Source organism: Zea mays, chromosome 1, assembly GCF_902167145.1.
Source record: "Zea mays cultivar B73 chromosome 1, Zm-B73-REFERENCE-NAM-5.0, whole genome shotgun sequence".
NCBI lineage: Eukaryota > Viridiplantae > Streptophyta > Magnoliopsida > Poales > Poaceae > Zea > Zea mays.
Genome location: NC_050096.1, coordinates 225,399,965 through 225,424,365, shown reverse-complemented (window position 1 = coordinate 225,424,365; position 24,401 = coordinate 225,399,965). Strand labels below are relative to the sequence as shown.

Genomic DNA, 24,401 nt, shown 5'->3' with positions numbered 1-24,401 from the left:
GGCGGGCTCCCGCGGCGGCGAGGTCGCCGGTGAGGCCTACGGGGCGTGATAGGTGAAGAAGGATGGTGCGCCGTGTTCGTGGTGAAGTGGTGAAGCTTGTGAACCACGTTAATTTGACTCTTGGCCACTGGAGAAAGGAGAGAGAGCTCACCGGAGTGGAGGGAGGTGGCGGCGCCGAGCTTGATTGAGTCCGGGGAAGGGAGGGGGGAGTGGCCGAGGCCGGTGCGAGGAGAGGTGGAGCTCGGGCGGTCCCTTTTATAAGCGCCCGGGGAGGGAAACGACTGAAAACTAGCTGGCGCCGGTGAGGTGCACAGCGGCGGCGATGATGGCGCATAGCGTCGGGGATGAGACGGCTCGGGGCGAGTTGTCGTGAAGGGATGCGAGCACACTGAACTGGGGGTGGAGCGGTGCCTAACTTCACTGGCGCAGGAGTAATGGTGGTGAGAGGGAGGGAGGGTGGTGTTCGGTGGGGATTGCGCCGGTGAGGTCACGAGCGAGGAGAAAGGGCTGACGGGCGGGGCCCATTTGTTAGAGGAAGAGCGGGCGCGAGAGAGCGGGGCGGAGCACGGCTGACGAGTGGGGCCGAGCGGCAGCGAAAGAGGTGGGGGTGCAGTGCGAGCGCGCGGGATAAGGTGGGCCGAGAGCGAAGGGAGGAGAGCGCGGGTGCGAGAGAGAGGGTGGAAGGTGGGCCGAAATCGGCCCAGCCGAGGAGGGGGAGGATTTTTCCTTTTTCTCTTTATTTTCTCTTTTTTCTTTTTTCCTTAATTCCTTTTCTCCCTTATACAAATATTCATTTATGTTTCCTAGGCGCCAAAATGAAATACTATAGCTGAAGTGCTACTAGCAATCATGGTGTATGCATATGATGAATGAAATTCTCCTGAGATGAGATCTTAAGAGGAATAATGGGGGGTTTGGAGTTTAGGGTTTTTAACCTTGGGATCAAAAACAGGGATCTTACAGGCACCCACGTGAAGCTATATCCAGTGATCTGGACCGCTGGATCAGGGTTCAACGGTTGGGATCAGGCGCCAGAGAGGTTAACGACACGGCGGCAGGCGTTCCTTCGTCCGCGGTGGTGAAGTCACCGGAGATGGGACAGGCGTGGGCTCCGGGGGGTCTGAGGTTGCCAGAGTTGGACAGGACCAGTGAGGGGGACCCAACGAACTCGATGGAGGGGTTCCGGATGTGAGAACGTGATTGGGGGCGAGTGGATGGCGGAGGGGGCGCTCTGGGAGGGTCGAGGCTACTCCAGCGAGCAATCCCAGCCGCGGGGAGGGGGAATCAGGTGCGCCGAGGCCAGCGCTAGCTCCGGTGCGGGGTGAGGGACGCCTAGGGCCAAAGCATGGCACGAGGCGGGGTTGAATCGGCCAGACGCCAAGCGGGCGCGGTGAACCAGCACGTTAGAGCTCCGACGAGCGCAAATTCGCCGTAGAGGGAAAGGAATCAGGGCAGGAAGGGCACAGGGATGGTTCCTTACCTCGGGATGGTGCTCGGGGAGGCTCGACACGACGCTTGGAGCTTCGGGCAGACAATGCGGTGGGCGCGCTTCTCTAGTGCGCTCGGGCGGTGGCGGTGGAGCACGAGAGAGGTTTAGAGCGGGTGAAATGAGGCAGAGGAGGGAGAGCGGGTGCGGGTGGGGCTCAAAAGGGAGCTGGGGGTGTGGGTAGGTGACGTGGCCGGCTTTCTCGGCGTGCTTGCGCGCGCGGGTCAGCGGCGGTTACGGGGAAGGCGGGACTGACAGGGCAGGCCTAGGGCACAGAGGCACAGTCGCGCACGAGGGGGAAACAGTTCAGCGCTGATGGGCAGGGCGCGCTGCGCTAAGGGAGAGCAGGGGCGCGTGTGAGGGCGAGGGGCACAGACAGGTTGGGTCCACCTAGCAGAGGGAGAGAGGGGGCGGGTGCGAGTGGACGCAAGCTGGGCCTGGTGGGCTGAATGGCCGAGGGATAGATAGGCTAGGCTGCTTTTCTATTTTCCTTTTATTCTGAATTTCTAATTCCTTTTCTTTTTATTTTCTCTTTTGAATTCAAATCCAACCAAACCACAAATTCAAATTTAAATATTTCAAACATGTGCAGAAATTTTGTTAGGTTTTCCAATGGCTAACTGATGTGGAGCCACTAAATCCATGGTGTGGTGACGCACGAGACCAATCTGGTGCGACGTAAACAGAGCTGCTTTCCTCCAACGGCTACAGGGATAGGGGCTCTATAAATACCCCCTAGCCGGTCATTTGAGTTTGTGGGAACCCAAGCAACTTACCAACTCAAGTGAGACACATATCCAAAGCTACAAACACCAAGTGCTTAATTGAGTCACTCGGTGATTAATGTAGGTACTTTGGGAAGTGCTTAGATTAGTTAGACCGCTATTGTGCTTGCTCTAGGTTTAGTTCTAGTTGATTGAGTGAGGTTAGAAAAACCCTCAAAACCCTTTGCTCTTTTGCAAGTCGTTGTAATAGTTTACCGACTGGGGCAAGAATATTGCGAGACCACACCAACTGCGTTTGTGGTGTGGCCGCCACCGTGTATCGGAGGGAATGATACTCGTGGCGTTTTGGCCGAAAACTCGATAGTGAAGACGGCGAGGAGCGTCAGAGAGGAGGCAAAAAGCGGAGCACCACTTGTGCGTGGAGAAGGCTCGCGACTCTCTAAGCAGTAACTCGACTAGGTGCTTGGCCCTCGTGTCGGCTTCGCTTGCGTAGCGGCACCAACGAGAATTAGTCAGAAACTTGCACAGTTCTGGATACCTTGGTAAAAATACCAGTGCATTCATGGGAGTTTGCATCTCTACCTTTATCTTTAAGCTTCCACATTTACATTGTTTACTCAAGTTGCAATCTTTACTGTTCTTAGTTTAGAATATAGGATTCGAACTTAGGTTGCATAACTTCTTTTGCAGTAGAGATAGCAACACTTAGACAAAACATAGTTTGCACATTATTGATTAAGTTATTTGTATAGGTATTTTTAGTACAATTATGTGTGTCCTACATTAGTGATAAAATTGGAAGTCCTAATTCACCCTCCTCTTAGATGTCTGTAGTCCCTTCAGTCATAAACTTGAACTTTTATCCTTTTTCCTTCGATCAACGGTTAATTACAAATATACCTTTGAGGCACTTGATGAGTGTCTGAAGAAGTCCTAATTCACCCTCCTCTTAGACGTCTGTAGTCCCTCTTAGAGGACTCGAAAATATATGAGCACTTGAACCGCAGCCCGACTTCTGCATGGGCACTATATCCCTATTTATAGGATCAGCTCGGCGTACAACTTCTAAAGAAATTACATTTATGTCCCAAGTTCTATACATACAACCTATAGAGCCCGTCGAGGGTATTATGGTACCTTTTCTCCTTAAGCCATGTTGGGTATGCTGCTCAAGTTCTCGTTCGTCTCTTAGACTCTCTCTAACAAGGAACTATATACCGTTCTATACCCTAAATGTGGCGAGCGCAACCTCCTCTATAGCGTCCAACAACGAACTGTAAAGCTTCCCATAAAATAGTGGTCGGTACTTGCACATGCTATTCTTAGCGGATCACTGTGCACGCGCTGTCCGGCCAACCGAGCGCGGCTTTTCCACCAGGACACCGCATTGTGCGAGTAGACAGCTACGGTGAGGGCATCGCCGGCAACGAGCGTGTCCTGTAGCTGAAGCTCCCGGACATGGAGGTTGGGGTAGGCGGTGACGACGTCGTTGGCAGGCGACGCGGAGAAGGTCGGATGCGACAGAGTGAAGGAGCTCGGCTAGGGAGGAGCACCACGAGCATGGAGAAGCTCAGTTGCAGCGGTGTTTAGGTGGTTGACTGCCACGATGCACAGGAGATCGGTGGCGGCACTGTTCTGGTCTTCGCGTGGCCCAACCTGGTCGACCAGAGGCACAGGAACGGGAAAAAGGAAATTCCCAACGACCTGAACGCCGCCGTTGTAAAAGGTATTTATTAATACGAATAAAAACTAATTTGAATTTGTAAAGGTCTCAATTTTTTGTGAGAAAATACAGTTTTGATTTTTTTGTAAATATGGAAGAAGAAAGTGTAGAGAATGGATATAAATGATGGAATTTAGAAGATGCTGCTGGAGACGAGGAATATATAGAGGACGAAATATTTTAGAGTGTGTTGTAAAGGAAAATGAATATTTTTTAGAGCATAAAATTTAAGGGACGTTGTTGGAGACACCCTTAGTTACTTGTTTGGATTAATTTGTGGCGCTTCATTTCTCTCCCTTGTCTACTCTTATGGTATGTTTTGTTTCTAGGTTGAGCTGCTTCCAGAGTCATCCAGATCTACGTCCGAGCCTACATCCGCGTTTGGTTCAAATCATGGAATGATGCTGTCCGTCACTGTGTTGTTCTAATAACATACTAGCACGCAGATTCAGCTTACTCCGCAAGAAACTGCTGGACCGCGTCATCCGAAGACAGGCCACGACCGATGAGCCAAACCGTCCGACCAATAATGTTTCGATTAATTTGTGGCGCTTCATTTCTGTCCCTGGTCTTCTGCCCTGAAGCTGTTACCTATTTTTTCTGACGAAGGTTATTTAGTTGTTTATGAAACAAGTACGGAGATAGATGACATTGATGGGTTTGAAGACCTTATGCAAAGGCGCAACCCCCACTATAAATTTGATCGAAGTTAGACTGTTTTAACTCCGAACAAATCTACAGTAACTTATTTAGCACGGATCCAAAGACCTCGGGGCATATTTGGTTGGCGGCCGAAAAGAAAAATTCAACGTAAGTTTTCTTCTGAGCTTGTGTTGACGTCAGTGTCAACGTGCTCTTCACCGTATCCATCTAGACATTAATCAGCCTTTGATACTTGATTGGACGTCGCAATCTGCTAGTGATGAGATGGGATCGGCACTCGAGATACTTTTGTGTTTCGCCACAGCGTTATTACGCCTGATCCAATCGAATTAAGCCCACGCACTAGTATAGTAGAACAGAGCAGCAGCTAGCAGTAACAGAGGCGGCGGCTGCTGAACTGAAGTAGTCAGAGGATCAGCGTCAACTGTTCATGGCTTCGGCGGCGGTTCACCAGCTTGTGGTGCTCCTGCTCACGCTGGCCCTGCCGGCGGTCATGTCCGCGTGCGCCAGTGAGGTCTTCCCATCAGGGAAGACCTACGTGACGTGCCAGGACCTCCCGGAGCTCGGCACGGCGCTGCACTGGACCTACTACGACTACGCGTCCGGGCCGTTGCTGTCGCTGGCTTTCGTGGCCGTGCCGGCAGCGCCCGGCGGGTGGGTGGCCTGGGGCATCAACCCCACTGGCAACGGCATGGTGGGCACGCAAGCGCTGCTGGCCTTCGTGCCTGGCGCCTCCTCGTCCGTGCCCACCGTCAGAACCTACAACATCACCAGCTACGCGGTTGGCGCCGCCTCGACGCCCATCGCGTTCCCCACCGCCGGCTTCGCCGCCGACGTGGCCAGTGGCGGGAGGATCCGGCTGTACGCCACGCTGCAGCTGGACAAGGGCATCAAAGTGGTGAACCAGGTGTGGCAGGTCGGGCCCTCGGTCACCAGAGGAGTGCCCGATACGCACGCCATGGCCCCCGAAAACCTGGCTGCTATGGGCAAGCTCGTCCTCTCCGTCGGGACCGCCGCAAGCCCTCCAGCGCACGCCGGCGGCACGTCCAGCGACACGACGCCGTCAGGCAGGCAGATGTCACGGGGGGCAGAGACGGACAGCGTCTCCCTCTCCCCGACGGCACGCGTTGTACTTGCATTGCTGGGTTTCTGGGCGATGGTCGGATAGGTGAAAGTTTTAATGCAGTATTTGGTTGTCAAGTATAGTTGGATGAGATGGTTCCATTTTAGTTTCTGAAAATATAATGGTTATGTTCCGTATTTGTAAGTTAGGATATAGTCGTGTTGTTTTTTATTTGGTTATATAGAACCAAGCCGCTCTATCGTATGTTTGGTTGAAACGTTATATACTTCTCACATTCTTAGGGAGTGGCTTCGAACAACAACATTCGTGTGCGAAAAAGTTTGATTGTTTTTTAAGCGATAGTATTCAATATATTAGGAAATATTCTCTTTTTGTAGCTGCTTTGTTTCATTCTTCCCTCGGTCAAACAATACAAAAGTTAGAACAAAGCCGCTAAGTTTTACCTCGCTCGAGAACCAAACACTACGTGTATAAACCACATCATTCGTTGTATTTTTGTGTCCTTGTCAACTTGTGTTGTTTTCTACTCCTGCGGACTTTTAAGGAAGCAACAAAGATAGATACAACCTCTGATGTGTACCTGTACTAGGAGTACCCAAAGACAAACTGAAAGGCCCACTCTAAGAAAAAACATCATACAACATAACCCTAACTAAAATAGCTTTGACTTGATTATCCCGACCAGGTCGGCCTAGACCAAAGCAGCCTTAATTTGATTACCCTAACCACATTAGTCCCAACTAGAGCTCCCCTGACTTGATCACCCCGACTAAGTCAAACCCGACAATAGCGATCCCAACCAAGTTGGCTCTTTGTCTAGAAGTCCCTCGACCTCAACCACTTTAAGCTAGGTCAGCCTAGGCCGTAAAATCCTGATAAGACTATAACGCCACAGACTAGAGGTGCCATAAACCTCTATGGAAGGCTAACACATTCATGATCCTCCAACTATCCGATGCACGCTCCTGACGTACACCGGGTAAAAACATGTATAGTATGAAAGACTCCAAAGTATTTTTCCAATCGCTCGGCTCCTCAAAAGACAACAATGACCTGCAGGCCAAATGGGCCTCATAATGAGTGTAGGGCGGTTAGACGCCTCAAACAAGATGTAAATTGGTGGAGACAACTCTAAGGCAAACTACTCACCATTCCCCAGTTGATGGAGACAACTCCAAGGCAAACTACTCATCATACCCCTAGGGATGCACCTAGGCCACAAATGCCCCTCTAGAAGGACTAACTGCCCTCTAGTCAGGTTAGACAAGAAATGATAGGATCTTGGGGCAAACATGAGTGATGGCATGCCTTCGGGAGCGTAGGAGACAACCTACGACCCAAAGGCGGGAAATAATATACCCATCAAAAATTGTCATGTAAAGACGAACACCCACTTTCTCGACTATATAAGGGGAATGAAGCCTCCTATATAAACCCAATCCAAAACTGAGTATATGAGATGTGACTTTGGTACTACAATTAGTGAGGATGAAGATGTAAGTTTGGGAGGCCATGTAGTACCAAAGGACACCTTCCGTTATTTGGGATCGATGCTACAAAGAGATGGTGATATTGATGAAGATGTTAGCCATAGAATCAAAACGGGGTGGATGAAATAGCGTCAAGCATCGGGAGCATATGTGACAAGAGAGTGCCACATAAGTTGAAAGGCAAATTCTACAGGACATCGATTAGGCATGCTATGTTATATGTGGCTGAGCGTTGGCCTACTAAGAGACGACATATCCAACAACTAAGTGTCGCAGAGATGCGTATGTTGCGTTGGATATGTGGACACACAAGATTGGACCGAATGAAAAACAATGACATACGCGATCGGCTATGAGTAACATCAATTGAAGAAAAGCTTATTCAAAACCGGTCAAGATGGTTTGAACATGTCTACCAAAGACTTCTAGAGACACCGGTGTATAGAGACAACATAAGACGGGACAATAATGTGAAAAAAGGTAGAGGTCGACCAAACTTGACATTAGAGGAGACAATCAAAAGAGACTCGAAGGAACAAAATATCCCAATGAAGTTGTGTTTGAATAGAAGTGCTTAGAAAGAAGCTATCCTCGTGTCCGAACCGTAATTAGGCATTTTTCTTTTTAGTGCTCTCAAAAGCTTTTCCCTCCCCTTTCTCTCTCGTTCCTTTTTGGTGACATCATATTCGGTTTTAACTCTAGCCTACCCCAGTTTGGGACTAGAAGGCTATGTTGTTGTAAAAGCGACATAGAGTCAAATGTTAATAGCCATAAGATTACATGTACATAAATTTGTCATCATTTCACATGTTAGAGATACAAATTGAACCAGACAGTTTGTGATTGATATTTCTGGTTATTGTTCTCTTTAAGGTAATAAAACTCAAAAAGAAACATCTCAAGAGCTACCAAAAAATACCAATTGTACACTCAGATCTAAAGCGTATGTTTCGCTACAGAACTCCGGTTATTGATCTCTTCAAGGTAACATTGAAGCTATTTCACCATGAAAGAACTCTTGCAACTGCAGCCTCCAACAGCACTGGGATTTGTTGAAACCTGCATATCGTCAAGGCAGGTATAAATCACAATAGAACGCAAGAATAAAGATGTTCTCAGCTGAGTTCAACAGCCAAGGTAGCTGTGTAGCATGAAACTAACAAAAATAGCAGAGTAAATAAGTTCAAGGACCACTTGCCCAGTGGGCAACACCTGAACCCACTCCCCCATAGACCATAACCCATCCACTACCCAGAAAACAAAATTCGAGTGAACATACCAAGAAAAAAACTTTTAAAGCAATGATAAGTACAACTACGTGAAACATGTGTGCTGGGGAAAGTGAGGCAAACATTAAAGCCTAGTAAATAAAACATCTCATTCATTTTAGAACTTCAACATAATAGACTTCAAGGCTAAAAAAATTAAGGCTCTGGTAATAGGTATTTAAAGTTTAGTTCCAAAACCATCAGCATCTCGGCACATAAACTATTTCAACGACACCATTTTCAAGCAGAAGCTAACAAGGACTGTGGAAACCACCACCACAATGAACTGAGCCATACACTACAGCATGTAGCCATTTTTTTACAGAGAAATAACAAAGTCTTCATCCTTTCAGCCTATCTTAAACACAGTCCAAAAAAAAGTGTATCTGTATCGGTTGCAGTATGGTATGCCTCTGTCATGAACAGTACGTCATTTGGGAATTGGGACCAACACCGCCAGGAGGTCAGTCAGGTGGAGTTGGCTGCTGGGGAGGGATTACATTAGATTATAGATTCGAATGGCTTAACTGATTCTTCATTGATTGATTTCAATGAGGATATAGGGCATGTTTCTACAGAGCCCGCTGACACAACCCTAATCTAATAACCCATAAATTAATTTGACAGTTTAATTTAATCATACTAACAAATCTGATCCATTGCCACGTGTTGCCCATGCACCTCTTCCGTGGCTGGCTGGCTCATTGGTCTCTGTTGACACCGATAACAGCCATGCATACATATTCATGGATAAGACCTAGGCCAGAAATGGTTGCATTAGCCCCATTACCACTGTCAAGCTTTCTTCTCTTCTCTTACCTCCCTATCCCAATTCTTCAGTACTGAAATGGAGGACCATCCTCAGGAAAAATGGGAATAGGAAATGGAGCAGGAGGCAGCAGAATTGACAGGTGAATGGTGGGAGGTTGAGTCAGTGAGGGTAAGCAATAGAAAAATTGACTAGTAAAAACTAAAATAGCACCCCATGTATCGCCTATATGTCAGGAAATACAGGCGAGGCCCTTGGCATTAAACCCTGGTTGATTGGATGCCATGTTGCCATAAGGCAAGGAAACGCCATGCCAACTAAGGAAGAACCATCAGAGTAAAAAAAACTAAGTAAAAACCTTTAAGGGCTAGTTTGGCATCCCTAGGGATTTTCATTTTCTCAAAGAAAATTAGTTCATTTTCTCTTGGGAAAATGAGAATCCCTTTGAAAAATGGTGTTGCCAAACTAGACCTAAGGGGCTGTTTGAATCTATTCATTTTTGAGGAATTGAAATTTACTTAATAAAGTAGTCTAATTGACTTGGAATTTGACATTCCATCACTTTCCAAAGCTCAGATATAAACCTATCTCGAATTATGGGGTGTGGTATGAGAAATGATTTTATGTATCAACGGAATATGTTTCTACTCTGCAACTTATAAGACGCTCTTCGGCTCACTCCTCTAATAGTAACATGTAGAACATAAATATCCCACAAATATTGTTAATAATAGTATTGTTATGACCGGCAATGTGTACAGCCTGGTATCGGAGTAGAGATCATACCAACCTGATATCGGAGATGCCAGGGTCCAACGCCGGCGATAGTTTGGCCTCCGCCACGGTGCCGCCATCGATGGAGTCGATCACCACGATGCTAGCCGACATGCAACGCCAGCTGGGGAAGTTCAACTCCCAGATGTCCTTCATCTCATCTCGCGTCACGGCCATGGAAAAAAACCCAGGAACCTCAGCTGATACACATCCATTTGGCTGCCCCTACGGCATGCCAGGGTACGGCGGCCTGCTGCCAGCCACAGTAGTCCCTGAGGGATCCTTACCCCCGCAGCCCATCCAAACCTCCGCCGTCGCATACACCACCACCACAGTGTGACCAGTTCTTCGACGGCCAACGCACGATAGAAGAGAAGGCTGGTTGCCTCCTATCACATGACAGGGGTCGCCCGTATGGACAGCTCCAGCGTGATGCACCACCATTGTCATGGTCTCATTTCAAACAGCTCTGCCAACAAAGATTTGGACCGCCACTTCGCAGCAATCCATTGGGTGAACAGGCACGACTACCCTTTCGCACGACAGTGGATGATTATCAAGAAAGATTTTGGAATCTGCTAGTCCAAACAGCACCTCTCTCTCAGGAGCAGCAGGTGCAGCTGTTCACTAAGGACTACCGGATCGGATCAAGATCGATGAGGAGCTTATGGCGCCACGAGACCTTAATCAAGCCCTGAGCTTAGCACGAGCATATGAAAGGAGATCCCAGGCCCTAGACATCCATCCAACAGCAACACCCAGCAAGGCTCTACGATAGCCCCAGCGCCCATCAGTTTCTGTCCCAGCACCACACCCACAAATTCCAACAGCAGTCAGTACAGCGCCGCAACGACCATTCAAGAAGCTGACATCGGCCGAGATGGTCGAGCGTCGACGTCAGGGGCTCTGTTACAATTGTGACGAGCAGTATGTCAGAGGACATAGATGCCCTCGGCTATTCTATCTAGAGATCGCTGATTTTGAGGGAGAAGCAATGGAGACCGATCCTGAGGAACCAAAACCAGTGATATCACTGCATGCTTTGACTGGTATTCAATCTGAGGGCACAATGCAGCTGGAGGTATCTATCAGAGGATAGGCTCTCACAACACTACTGGACACGGGTTCTACTCACAACTATACCAACTTAGGCACTGCAAGCACTCTGAAACTGGAGTACAGCCCCAGCCAAGGTCTCAATGCCTGTAATACTCAATTTGTAAGTGATATTATAAAAGGAGAAGAAAAAAAATATATTTTTTTTCTTTATTTATATGTGTATTGCATATATTTACCATCACATGTGAACACTATATTTAAAAAAAAAATAATAATAAAAGATAAGTCACTAAATTGTGCATCATGCTGGACTTTATTTTGTGTGCATTTTGTGGCAATACAAAAATAAAATAAAGAGAAACATATTAATACCCAAATGGGAATTTAAGATCTAAAAGAAACTCTAAAATTTGAGAAAGAGAGCACTATTATCATGAAGTAAATACTAAATTTAGACAAATGTATCCATACCATGTCTAAAATGAGTCTTTAATGAGAGAACAAATTTGTCATGAAGTTTGAGTTGGAAAGGGAATTCAAATTTTGAATTTGAAAAGAAAAAGGAAAAAAAAAGAGAGAAATAAAAGATAATATAAAAGAAAAGGTAAAAACGCTGGACGGGCTCACTACACGCCATTCGGCCCATTACTGTTTTTCCCTCCGCGTGCGCCAGGCCCAACTCCATCCCGCGGTGCCGATGTGTGGGTCAACCAGGACAGTCACGCACTGGTGCTCGGCCATGGTCTTCCTCTGTCATCTGGACCCACCGGTCAGAACCATCCTCTTCTCCTCCCCTATCTCTTCTCTGCGTCCGAGCTGTGCGCGGGGGCTCCCCAACTAACTCCCCACAAATCCTCCGTGATTCCCGTGGATCTACGAGTATAAAATCAAGCCGAAGCCTCTCCTCTGCGTTCATCGCCCATTGATTTCGCCTCTACCGCCACCTCGCGACAGCACCTCCACGGCCGTGAACGCAGTTGGTGGGTGAATCGTCCGCCGAGTTGTGAATCCACACTGGCTGTACCTCGGGTCCCTTGGGGCGATCATGGGCGTTGGGCGGAGCATGTAGAGGGCGTTGGGGTTCTTGTCGTGTGGAGGTGGAAGCCGGGATCATCGGAATCTAACCCTCACCACCATGTCACTGCGTCCCTTGGATGATCTCTTTGGTGTAGCACCTACCCTCGGTAAGTTCTCTATTCGATGCGCCACGACCTATGAATCGATTAACTCCGTCCGCTTCGGTAGCCATGCGCCTGGGCGGGTCTGCTTCTTCCCTGTATTCCTTGGGGCCGTGTTGGGGGCGCTGGCCATGGCCTCCGCCATGGATGAGTACGGAGTACCCCGCTGTCGCGTCCTGCCGTAGGATGTGACCGCTATGGATCGGTCGTCGATACGAGCATGGGCTCTCTGCGCCTTAGGAACCGGTACAGTGCACTTACACGCACACTCGCCTGAATCTCCGCATGGTAGAAGGCCAGTCGGTTTTGGGAGGTAGTACACCTGGGCGCGGGATTGGTTCACCGCCATGGGGCTTGCTTGACCGCGGCGTGGCACTGGGGGGTAGGTGATGGCTGGCTGCCGGCCTTGGGTCTCGTGCGATGAATCCACCGCGGGAGGGCCTGCGCGCAGCCGCCGTCCGGCTGAGGAGGAAGACAAAGTTCTGGTCGTTGATCTTTTCTTGGATGGCCGGGATTAGATCTGGGGAGAAAGCACCGTGGGCCGTTGATCTGCTCGTGCGCGGCCGAGATTAGCTCATGTAGAAATGAATTTGGGCCCTCGGATCTTGATCCAACGGCCTGTAGACGACACTGGTTCATTACGTGGAATGATCTGATTTGGGCGGTCCGTTTTAGATCGGACGGATTTGAATACTCCATACCCCTTCGTGGGTACATTTTTCTAAAGAGACCCTATACTTTGCCTGAATCAACCCGCAGTCCTGCGTGGGTTGAGTCTGAGTCACAGGAATTTTTGTAGAGTAAACCCTGCTGTTCTCAGATTTTGAGGCCCAGTCCAGAGATCTTTTAAATTAAATAAATGAAATAGAAAATAGATTTTTAATAGGAAAATAATTGCTAGAACTTCAATAATTCATAGAAAATACATATGAACTCCAAATTACTCCATTCCAGTTCCTAAAATTTTGTAATTTCATTATCTATCACTTAGAGTCCATGTTTTGTCATAAAAACAGTAAGAACTTTATTTCTCACTTAATCCTATTTTAAACACATAAAACCTTTGAAAATTCATAACTTAAATTCTATAACTCCAAATTTAATGATTCCAGTTCCTATGATCTCATTTTAGTGTCTAGTTTATTACTGTGTATTTTATTTACATGTTTGGTGCAATGTTAATTCTTGCTATACTATGTATATATTGCTACGTTTAGCAGTGAGAACACGAGTCACCTGAAGATCATCCTGGTACCTGGAATCTCAAATCCCAGGCAAGTTGTGCTCTTGACCACTTTTTACCCAATAATGTTCTTTAATATCACTTATTCATGCATAGGTTAATTTTGATGGGACCCGATAGGTCACCCTAGATTGTTTACCTCATTACCTTGTTTACCCCGGAATCACTTGAGTAGTTTGCTATTGCTTTACATGGTTTTGGGATAATCATTTATTATATCTATGTTCCAATTCTTTTTGTTATTCTATTTATGTTCATGTCATGATCATTAATGTTAATTGGAACATAGAGCTTAACTTGAGAACCACGTGCCACCACAAGGGTTTATGGACGCCCTTGGCTGATTAATTAGGAAAGCTAGTGGAGGACTACCTTACCCGAAAGGGGCAAGGGCAGTAGGGGAGTGGTCAATGTAGGGAGGCCCTCGGGAGGATTTTGCTGCGATGGCGGTCCTGCAAGGGATTCCTGCATTGGAGCTTCCTATAAACTGTAGCGGGTTTTCTGAAGCTAGTGGAACTTTGTAAAGGCCTCGTAGTGTTACCCTGCCTCGCCTCCTCGGTAGAGGTGTATGGGAAGTCGCGATCCCTTGGCAGATGGGTAACATGACTTGTGGGTAAAGGGTACCACCTCTGCAGAGTGTAAAACTGGTATACTAGCCGAGCTCACGGTCATGAGCAGCTCAGGACTCTCTGATGATTAACTTATGGAACTAAATTCAATTTGTCATATGCATTGCATCGCAGGTGATGATGTTACTTTTGTTCTACTACTTAATTGGGTTGGTATTTACTTATACTTAGTAACTGCTAATAAAATTTTGACCAACTTTAAAAGCAATGCTCAGCTCTAACCATCCTCTTTGGTAAGCATTACACTTCACGTGATCTCCCACCTTTGGCGAGTTCATGCACATTATTCCCCACAACTTGTTGAGCGATGAACGTATGTGAGCTCACTCTTGCTGTCTCACACCCCCCCACAGGTCAAGAACAAGTACCGCAGGATGTGGCGCAAGGAGGATGTTGCGATGAGTTCGTGAGAGATCTAGGCCGTCGTCTCCCAGTCAACTTTGGGTTGCTGGACCGTTGTCTCCTTATATGTAATTATTTATTTTGTATAGAACTCCTATTATATAGTAAAGTTGTGACATTCGATCATGTGCCATGATTAATCATATGTGTGAGACTTGGTTCCAGCACACCTGGTGATTATGTTCGCGTCCGGGTCTTGGTGCCCCGAAACCCGGGTGTGACAGAAGTGGTATCAGAGGAATGTTGACTGTAGGACGAGACCTAGATAGAACTGGACAACCATTATCTACTTACCTTTGCTACTCTGATTCTTTTCTAAACTTATCTTAATCTTTTCTCATCTATTTCCGCTTTACTCTGATTATTCTTACCTTTTTCTTCTGAAGACAAATGTGGATTTCACACTTTGAAATCTCGTACCTATGGTGACCTTTAGGAATAGGGGACCTACTCTTAGGAACAAAAAAAACAAAACTATTTTTTATATATATATCTATGCACTTGAATGTTTGTTCTTATGATACTTGTCTGATTTGGATCTTTGATTGAGTGTGATTAGTTGTGGAGTAATACCCACAATTACATCTACATATACGTATAGATATGAATAAATAAAATTCATGAGAAAAATAAACAACTTAGATTATCCTCCATTAAAGTGTATCTATTTCATATAGATCCATTTATCTTAAAAGATTCTCTCTTATCCCAATAGATTCATCTTATCTTGAAGGAATCATCTTACCCTAACCACTCTACTTATCTCATCCTAAAGTAACAACCAAGATCTAATTAATGAGATTTTATCTAGTCTATCTAGTCATAACAATCTAACCTAGATCTGATCTGATGTGATAGATTAATCCAACCTAACGAAGTCTAACCTTAAGTTGAGCTACTCTAATCTAAGTTACTTAAACAAGTTAGTTAATACTGGTAACATAGATTAGATTATATTCCTATAAATGGGTGCTAAACCTGAATTGGTGTCTTAGACCAACTCGTCCGTGAAACCACAACCTAGCCTATGTTATAGGTTGCCCAACCCATTTATCCCAAAAGCAAAGTAAACCTTGTTGGGCCTACCCATCCAAGCACCGACAACTATCTTAACCATATGTCCTTAACTCGGATTATAACTCCAAGAATAAAGGCCAAAGAAGACCAACCACGTCAAAGGAAGATAAGCATCAACTCAAGTCTTCAAAGATCAAGTTAGATCGCGAGAGGAATCAAGATCCAGAGTTCAGGATGAAGTCTTTCCTTATTATACCCTTGCCACAGCCTCTACTTGCCATAACCGTACCTCATCTGACCTAATAAATGTCTAGACATACAATATTCATATGTAAAAACTTGAACAAAACTTTGATTCCCAAAACCAAATGAGAAACTAAAATTCTAGACCAAACCTATTGTATCCCTTTTCTTACAAATCTCGGGGACGAGATTATTTTTAAGGGGGGTAGGATTTGTAATACTCAATTTGTAAGTGATATTATAAAAGGAGAAGAAAAAAATATTATTTTTTTTCTTTATTTATATGTGTATTGCATATATTTACCATCACATGTGAACACTATATTTAAAAAAAATAATAATAATAATAAAAGATAAGTCACTAAATTGTGCATCATGCTGGACTTTATTTTGTGTGCATTTTGTGGCAATACAAAAATAAAATAAAGAGAAACATATTAATACCCAAATGGGAATTTAAGATCTAAAAGAAACTCTAAAATTTGAGAAAGAGAGCACTATTATCATGAAGTAAATACTAAATTTAGACAAATGTATCCATACCATGTCTAAAATGAGTCTTTAATGAGAGAACAAATTTGTCATGAAGTTTGAGTTGGAAAGGGAATTCAAATTTTGAATTTTAAAAGAGAAAGGAAAAAAAAAGAGAGAAATAAAAGAAAATATAAAAGAAAAGGTAAAAACGCTGGACGGGCTCACTACACGCCATTCGGCCCATTACTGTTTTTCCCTCCGCGTGCGCCAGGCCCAACTCCATCCCGCGGTGCCGATGTGTGGGTCAACCAGGACAGTCACGCACTGGTGCTCGGCCATGGTCTTCCTCTGTCATCTGGACCCACCGGTCAGAACCAACCTCTTCTCCTCCCCTATCTCTTCTCTGCGTCCGAGCTGTGCGCGGGGGCTCCCCAACTAACTCCCCACAAATCCTCCGTGATTCCCGTGGATCTACGAGTATAAAATCAAGCCGAAGCCTCTCCTCTGCGTTCATCGCCCATTGATTTCGCCTCTACCGCCACCTCGCGACAGCACCTCCACGGCCGTGAACGCAGTTGGTGGGTGAATCGTCCGCCGAGTTGTGAATCCACACTGGCTGTACCTCGGGTCCCTTGGGGCGATCATGGGCGTTGGGCGGAGCATGCAGAGGGCGTTGGGGTTCTTGTCGTGTGGAGGTGGAAGCCGGGATCATCGGAATCTAACCCTCACCACCATGTCACTTCGTCCCTTGGATGATCTCTTTGGTGTAGCACCTACCCTCGGTAAGTTCTCTATTCGATGCGCCACGACCTATGAATCGATTAACTCCGTCCGCTTCGGTAGCCATGCGCCTGGGCGGGTCTGCTTCTTCCCTGTATTCCTTGGGGCCGTGTTGGGGGCGCTGGCCATGGCCTCCGCCATGGATGAGTACGGAGTACCCCGCTGTCGCGTCCTGCCGTAGGATGTGACCGCTATGGATCGGTCGTCGATACGAGCATGGGCTCTCTGCGCCTTAGGAACCGGCACAGTGCACTTACACGCACACTCGCCTGAATCTCCGCATGGTAGAAGGCCAGTCGGTTTTGGGAGGTAGTACACCTGGGCGCGGGATTGGTTCACCGCCATGGGGCTTGCTTGACCGCGGCGTGGCACTGGGGGGTAGGTGATGGCTGGCTGCCGGCCTTGGGTCTCGTGCGATGAATCCACCGCGGGAGGGCCTGCGCGCAGCCGCCGTCCGGCTGAGGAGGAAGACAAAGTTCTGGTCGTTGATCTTTTCTTGGATGGCCGGGTTTAGATCTGGGGAGAAAGCCCCGTGGGCCGTTGATCTGCTCGTGCGCGGCCGAGATTAGCTCATGTAGAAATGAATTTGGGCCCTCGGATCTTGATCCAACGGCCTGTAGACGACACTGGTTCATTACGTGGAATGATCTGATCTGGGCGGTCCGTTTTAGATCGGACGGATTTGAATACTCCATACCCCTTCGTGGGTACATTTTTCTAAAGAGACCCTATACTTTGCCTGAATCAACCCGCAGTCCTGCGTGGGTTGAGTCTGAGTCACAGGAATTTTTGTAGAGTAAACCCTGCTGTTCTCAGATTTTGAGGCCCAGTCCAGAGATCTTTTAAATTAAATAAATGAAATAGAAAATAGATTTTTAATAGGAAAATAATTGCTAGAACTTCAATAATTCATAGAAAATACATATGAACTCCAAATTACTCCATTCCAGTTCCTAAAATTTTGTAATTTCATTATCTATCACTTAGAGTCCCTGTTTTGTCATAAAAACAGTAAGAACTTTATTTCTCACTTAATCCTATTTTAAACACATAAAACCTTTGAAAATTCATAACTTAAATTCTATAACTCCAAATTTAATGATTCCAGTTCCTATGATCTCATTTTAGTGTCTAGTTTATTACTGTGTATTTTATTTACATGTTTGGTGTAATGTTAATTCTTGCTATACTATGTATATATTGCTACGTTTAGCAGTGAGAACACGAGTCACCTGAAGATCATCCTGGTACCTGGAATCTCAAGTCCCAGGCAAGTTGTGCTCTTGACCACTTTTTACCCAATAATGTTCTTTAATATCACACTTATTCATGCATAGGTTAATTTTGATGGGACCCGATAGGTCACCCTAGATTGTTTACCTCATTACCTTGTTTACCCCGGAATCACTTGAGTAGTTTGCTATTGCTTTACATGGTTTTGGGATAATCATTTATTATATCTATGTTCCAATTCTTTTTGTTATTCTATTTATGTTCATGTCATGATCATTAATGTTAATTGGAACATAGAGCTTAACTTGAGAACCACGTGCCACCACAAGGGTTTATGGACGCCCTTGGCTGATTAATTAGGAAAGCTAGTGGAGGACTACCTTACCCGAAAGGGGCAAGGGCAGTAGGGGAGTGGTCAGTGTAGGGAGGCCCTCGGGAGGATTTTGCTGCGATGGCGGTCCTGCAAGGGATTCCTGCATTGGAGCTTCCTATAAACTGTAGCGGGTTTTCTGAAGCTAGTGGAACTTTGTAAAGGCCTCGTAGTGTTACCCTGCCTCGCCTCCTCGGTAGAGGTGTATGGGAAGTCGCGATCCCTTGGCAGATGGGTAACATGACTTGTGGGTAAAGGGTACCACCTCTGCAGAGTGTAAAACTGGTATACTAGCCGAGCTCACGGTCATGAGCAGCTCAGGACTCTCTGATGATTAATTTATGGAACTAAATTCAATTTGTCATATGCATTGCATCGCAGGTGATGATGTTACTTTTGTTCTACTATTTAATTGGGTTGGTATTTACTTATACTTAGTAACTGTTAATAAAATTTTGACCAACTTTAAAAGCAATGCTCAGCTCTAACCATCCTCTTTGGTAAGCCTTACACTTCACGTGATCTCCCACCTTTGGCGAGTTCATGCACATTATTCCCCACAACTTGTTGAGCGATGAACGTATGTGAGCTCACTCTTGCTGTCTCACACCCCCCCACAGGTCAAGAACAAGTACCGCAGGATGTGGCGCAAGGAGGATGCTGCGATGAGTTTGTGAGAGATCTAGGCCGTCGTCTCCCAGTCAACTTTGGGTTGCTGGACCGTTGTCTCCTTATATGTAATTATTTATTTTGTATAGAACTCCTATTATATAGTAAAGTTGTGACATTCGATCATGTGCCATGATTCATCATATGTGTGAGACTTGGTCCCAGCACACCTGGTGATTATGTTCGCGTCCGGGTCTTGGTGCCCCGAAACCCGGGTGTGACAATGCCACGGTGGCAAACGGTGACAAGGTCTCCTGCTGCAGGTTCCCAAACAACATTAGCATGACTATCGGCCTCGAGGACTTCCTAATGGACGCGTATGCCATTCCACTGGACTCCTTCGATATCATCATCGCAGTCCAGTTTCTGCGCACCCTGGGGCCAACCCTTTGGGATCTGGAAGACTTGTGCCTTGCCTTCTAGAGACGAGGCAAGCAGATTCTATGGAAAAGCGTGGGCTCCTCACGAGATGACATTCACATGCATCCGGCAGTCCGAACAGACAATGCAGCAAGTGATGATTCAAAACCTATGATGGACCGCTTGCTACAGAAGTTCCAGGAAGTGTTTACCAAACCTAGTGGCCTTCCCCTAGCTAGAAGGTGGGTGTGATCACAGGATCCATCTTCTGCCAGGAACAATACCAGTAGCAGTTCAGCCATACAAGTACCCACAGCTTCAAAAGGATGAGCTTGAGGCACAGTGCACGACCATGTTAGAGCAAGGCATTATCAGATATAGCACCTCAACTTTTTCGGCACATGTCCTTCTTGTTAGAATATAATATAAGTGAATTGTCCACCTCTCCTATAAGCTTAAGCTCTTGGGTTGAACCGGTTAGTGCATGCAACTTAATATGGTATCAGAGCTAGAGATTTCAAGTTTGAATCCTGGCTAGCATAATTAAATAAAATAATTGTTGCTCGCTCCTATATTCCACATCAGAGACCCAAAAGAGGCTCGACGTGAGGGGGAGTGTTAGAATATAATATAAGTGAATAGTCCACCTCTCCTATAAGCTTAAGCTTTTGGGTTGAACTGGTTGGTGCATGCAATTTAATACTTCTAGTAAAGAAACCAGATAATTCATGGCGTTTCTGCATTGCCTACAGGGCACTCAATGGGAAAACAGTCAAGGATAAATTCCCTAGCCCTTTGCAGCACGCAATATAAAGCTAGCAGCCTATGAAAGAGAGCTCATTGGATTGGTACATGCAGTACGCCATTGGCGTCCGTACTTATGGGGTAGACAGTTTGTGGTGTGTACTGACCATTTTAGCCTCAAATATATGCTGGACCAACGACTGTCAACAGTACCACAACATCAGTGGATTAGTAAACTGTTTGGATTTGACTTCAAAGTAGAATATAGGGCAGGAAGACTTAACACAGTGGTGGATGCATTATCGCGTCGTGATACAACCAATGAATCAGTTTAAGCTCTGACAGCACCCACTTTCCAACTGTACAAAGATCTAGAAGAATGTGCACACAGCGAGGAAGGGCAGCAGCTCAGTGCGCAGATCAAAGAAGAAAGCTTGGGGGATCCATGGCATACACAGGAGGGACTAATAATGCATGGCAACCGGGTGCTTGTACCAGCCTCCTCCACACTCATTCCAGCAATACTAGAGGCCGCAAATTCTGCAGGACATTGTGGAGTACAAAAGACATTACATAGGCAGATCAGACTTCTTCATGCATAGAGACAGGGCACTAGTAAAGGATTGGGTGCGCTCCTGTGTCATCTGCCAAAAGAATAAAACCGAGGCTCTTCAACCAGCAGGCCTGCTTCAGCCTTTAGAAGTACCACGACAAGTATGGGCAGATATTGCAATGGACTTCATTGAGGGTCTGCCAAAGGTCCATGGAAAATCGGTAATATTGACAGTGGTTGATCGGTTCTCTAAATATGCACACTTCATTGCCATGAGTCACCCATACAACGCAGCCACAGTAGCTCGAGCATTCTTTGAGGGCATAATAAGACTACACGGCTTCCCAAGTTCCATAGTCAGTGATCGGGATCCGGTGTTTACAGGAAACGTTTGAAAAGATCTCTTCAAACTTGCAGGGGTGAAATTGAAGATGAGTACAACATTTCATCTCCAAACAGATGGTCAGTCTGAAGTAGTCAACAAAACCATTGCAATGTATTTGAGATGCATCACGGGGGATCGACCTAGGGCTTGGATGGACTGGCTAGCCTGGGCTGAGTATTGCTACAATACATCATACCACTTAGCACTGAAAACAACTCCATTTCGTGTAGTTTATGGAAGAGATCCTCCACCACTTGTTCCATATCAACCTAGGACTGCTGCAACTCAAATTGTGGACCAGATGCTCCAGGAACGTGACCTGTTCCTTAGGGAGGTCAGAGACAGGCTACTACAAGCTCAAGAACGCGCACTCAAGTTTTATGATGGGCGACACCGTGAGTTCGAGTTCAGCATTGATGATTGGGTTTGGCTCCGTCTCCTACATCGAAATGCCCAGTCACTAGTCGACCACCCTAAAGGGAAGATGGGACCACGATATGCAGGACCATTCCGTGTGATTGAAAGGGTGGGCGTTGTGGCGTACAGACTGGAGCTACCAAAAGGGACACGCATTCATGACATCTTCCATGTGGGACTCCTCAAGCCATTTCGGGGCACTCCCCCCTTACTGCCTCCAGCAAACGGTCGACTGCTGTCAGAGCCCGATTGAACAGAGGACAATGGCACGTGCTAGTGCAGTGGAGTGAAGCAAAGCCAGAAGATGCAACATGGGAGCCCCTGCAGCAGTTCACAGCTTCATACCCTCAATTTCAGCTCGAGGACGAGCTGTTCGTCGAGGGAGGGAGAGATATTATGACCGGCAATGTGTACAGCCGGAGGTCTAAAAGGCCTACTGGCCAACCCATTGTAAGGGACGGCGCAGATAAGGCATAGAGAGTTATTAGCAATTTATGTTGCAAACAGATTAGATAAGTCCTAGAAGGAGCTGTTAGAGGGAGTTTGTTAGTATATGGAGTTTGTTACAGATTAGATAAGTCCTATAAATAAGGAGCTGTTAGAGGGAGTTTGTTAGGATATGGAGTTTGTTTCGGTCAGGGACTATATAAGTCCTATCTCTGTAACCAAGATGGTTAGCGAGCAATTAATCTAAAGAAGAGATTATTTCCTTGCCTCTCCTTGTTCCCAGCCGTGCGACAGCACGGTGTCCTCTCACCCCCGTTCTTCCAGCCTGCGCTCTACCACTTGCCACTCATACAACCTAAGCATAGAGATCATACCAAGTATACAAATATATTTCGCATAAAACCATATTAGCTTAATTAATCTTTGTCTAACTTACTATTATTAGAATGGAATTCCATTCCAAGGATCCAAACGGGTCGTAAGAGCAAACATATTTTGTTCTACTTGGCCTAGTATGCAGAGAAAATATGAACTAAAGTACCCTTGATAAAACATTCCAACTAAAGAAATGAAATCCAAAGATCAAACTAACCACAAATGTTGAACGTATAAGTTCCTCCTCGTAATCCACAGTGGCACCTTTTACGAAATTATATGAGATGTCATCCACGACCAATCTAACACCATCAGTCTCAAAAAACCTACAAGTAAATTATATAATTATTGAGGAAACAAGGAAAACCACAGGCCACAAATGCAGAACAAATTCATAGGCTCCACAACGGAAAAAACCTAGAAAACTAATCAAAACAAACAACTCACCTGTCATCTGCATTTTTCTTGTCATCAAGAGCGAAAGAATATTGGAACCCAGAACATCCACCAGCTTCAACGCTTAAGCGCAGCATCTTACCTTCAGCAGATGGTTTTTTAGCATGTAATTCTTTTAATCTCTGCAAAGTGTCAAATTACTGAGTGCAATATAGACAATAATAAAAGGGACAGTATGAAAGGAATGTCCACAGCAGTTTCTTCCCAGAATACGAACAGCATGGCCTAGTTCAGCTTGGCACCAAGCAAAGGGCATTCCTAGTGTGTCAGAAAGTTCCTCATATAAATGAAAGAGTTCAAATTTAGCAATCCACTGTCATAATATATCATCGCCAATTTATTTCAGTTTCGCAACATGAATCATGTTTCTAGGATACAATTCAGCATAACCAAAACAATTTTATTATGTTGGATTCATTCATAACTATACATCAACATAGTCTTTTAATCTCAAATAAGTTGAAATAGATTAGAGTTGAAACCCAACAAGATGTCACCAAAAGAATAAAGAAAGAGAAAGGAGAGATGAAAAGCTTTTGAGAGCACTAAAAGGAAAAATGTCTGATCACGGTTCGGACACGTGGATAGCTTCTTTCCAAACACTTCTATCCAAACACAACTTCATTCACAACTACAAACCAAGTATATTTAGCTTACTCAATCGAAACCAATTTAAGCTAGCACAACAAAACGCATATACTCCATATGAGGCTAGAGTCTACTAGGAAGAGGAAACCCTCTCTAAAATTGCCGATTGATAGCACAAAATTAATCCCAACTAAAACAGAAAACAAACTAGAATAGCATACGGATTTGGAAAAATGCAGCGAAACGACCTACTAGTAGGTAGTAGGAGGGATGTACGTACCCGCACGCAACCCTCCGTCATGCGCACGGCCTGGGCCTCCGCCGGCAACTGCGAAGCCCTCTCGATGGCGGCGGTGGACGACGCGGATGAGAGCATGCGGTGGTTGGCGCGGAGGCGTCCTCTAGCCAGTTCTGCGACGCGGCGGAGCAGCGCCCGCGACAACGACGACGCCATCGCCGCTGCCGACGCGGCGGCGGCGGGGTAATCGGTCGCGCGATGACAAACGACTACGAGGGCAATCGGGTTTGGCTTTGGGTCGGATCGGTCTTAAGAGTATGAGCAGCGGGGCCCACATAGGATGGCAACCGATATATTCCTATATGTAGTCAGTTTTACTTATATCAGCTCGCGGATATATAACCTTATCACGTCCGCATCCATGCAGATAACTTCTTTCTTCGTCGGTTAACTTGTATTTACTAAAAAGTCTTAAATTCTAATATATCGATCACTCGAAATATGAAACAAACATACAAAAATAAGTTTAATTTCAAATATAACTATTTGTTGGTCACTT

At 45.9% G+C, this 24,401-nt stretch overlaps 2 protein-coding genes across 2 annotated transcripts; one reads left to right on the top strand and one right to left on the bottom strand.

Annotated features, from left to right (window-relative positions):
- The first annotated feature begins 4,882 nt into the window (after window positions 1–4,882).
- On the top strand, window positions 4,883–5,967 carry LOC103643338 (auxin-induced in root cultures protein 12). The gene has a single exon (XM_008666499.3). The coding sequence runs from the start codon at window positions 5,028–5,030 to the stop codon at window positions 5,763–5,765; it is 738 nt and encodes a 245-aa protein (XP_008664721.1). The 5' UTR covers window positions 4,883–5,027; the 3' UTR covers window positions 5,766–5,967.
- Window positions 5,968–7,994: 2,027 nt separating this feature from the next.
- Window positions 7,995–24,131, bottom strand: LOC100284859 (uncharacterized). The gene is made up of 4 exons (NM_001157754.2): window positions 23,885–24,131; window positions 23,008–23,138; window positions 22,778–22,886; window positions 7,995–8,230 (listed from the first exon to the last, which is right to left on the bottom strand). The coding sequence occupies exons 1-4, from the start codon at window positions 24,056–24,058 to the stop codon at window positions 8,168–8,170; spliced, it is 477 nt and encodes a 158-aa protein (NP_001151226.1). The 5' UTR covers window positions 24,059–24,131; the 3' UTR covers window positions 7,995–8,167.
- Between the last annotated feature and the right edge of the window lie 270 nt (window positions 24,132–24,401).

Excerpts from the sequence above, each read along its gene's own strand:
- LOC103643338 (XM_008666499.3), top strand. The coding sequence starts at position 5,028 with ATGGCTTCGGCGGCGGTTCACCAGCTTGTGGTGCTCCTGCTCACGCTG.
- LOC100284859 (NM_001157754.2), bottom strand. The coding sequence starts at position 24,058 with ATGGCGTCGTCGTTGTCGCGGGCGCTGCTCCGCCGCGTCGCAGAACTG. Across the intron at positions 23,139-23,884 it reads TGACGGAGGGTTGCGTGCGG|AGATTAAAAGAATTACATGC; the intron begins GTACGTACATCC and ends GACACTTTGCAG. Across the intron at positions 8,231-22,777 it reads TTATACGTTCAACATTTGTG|GTTTCAACAAATCCCAGTGC; the intron begins GTTAGTTTGATC and ends GACGATATGCAG.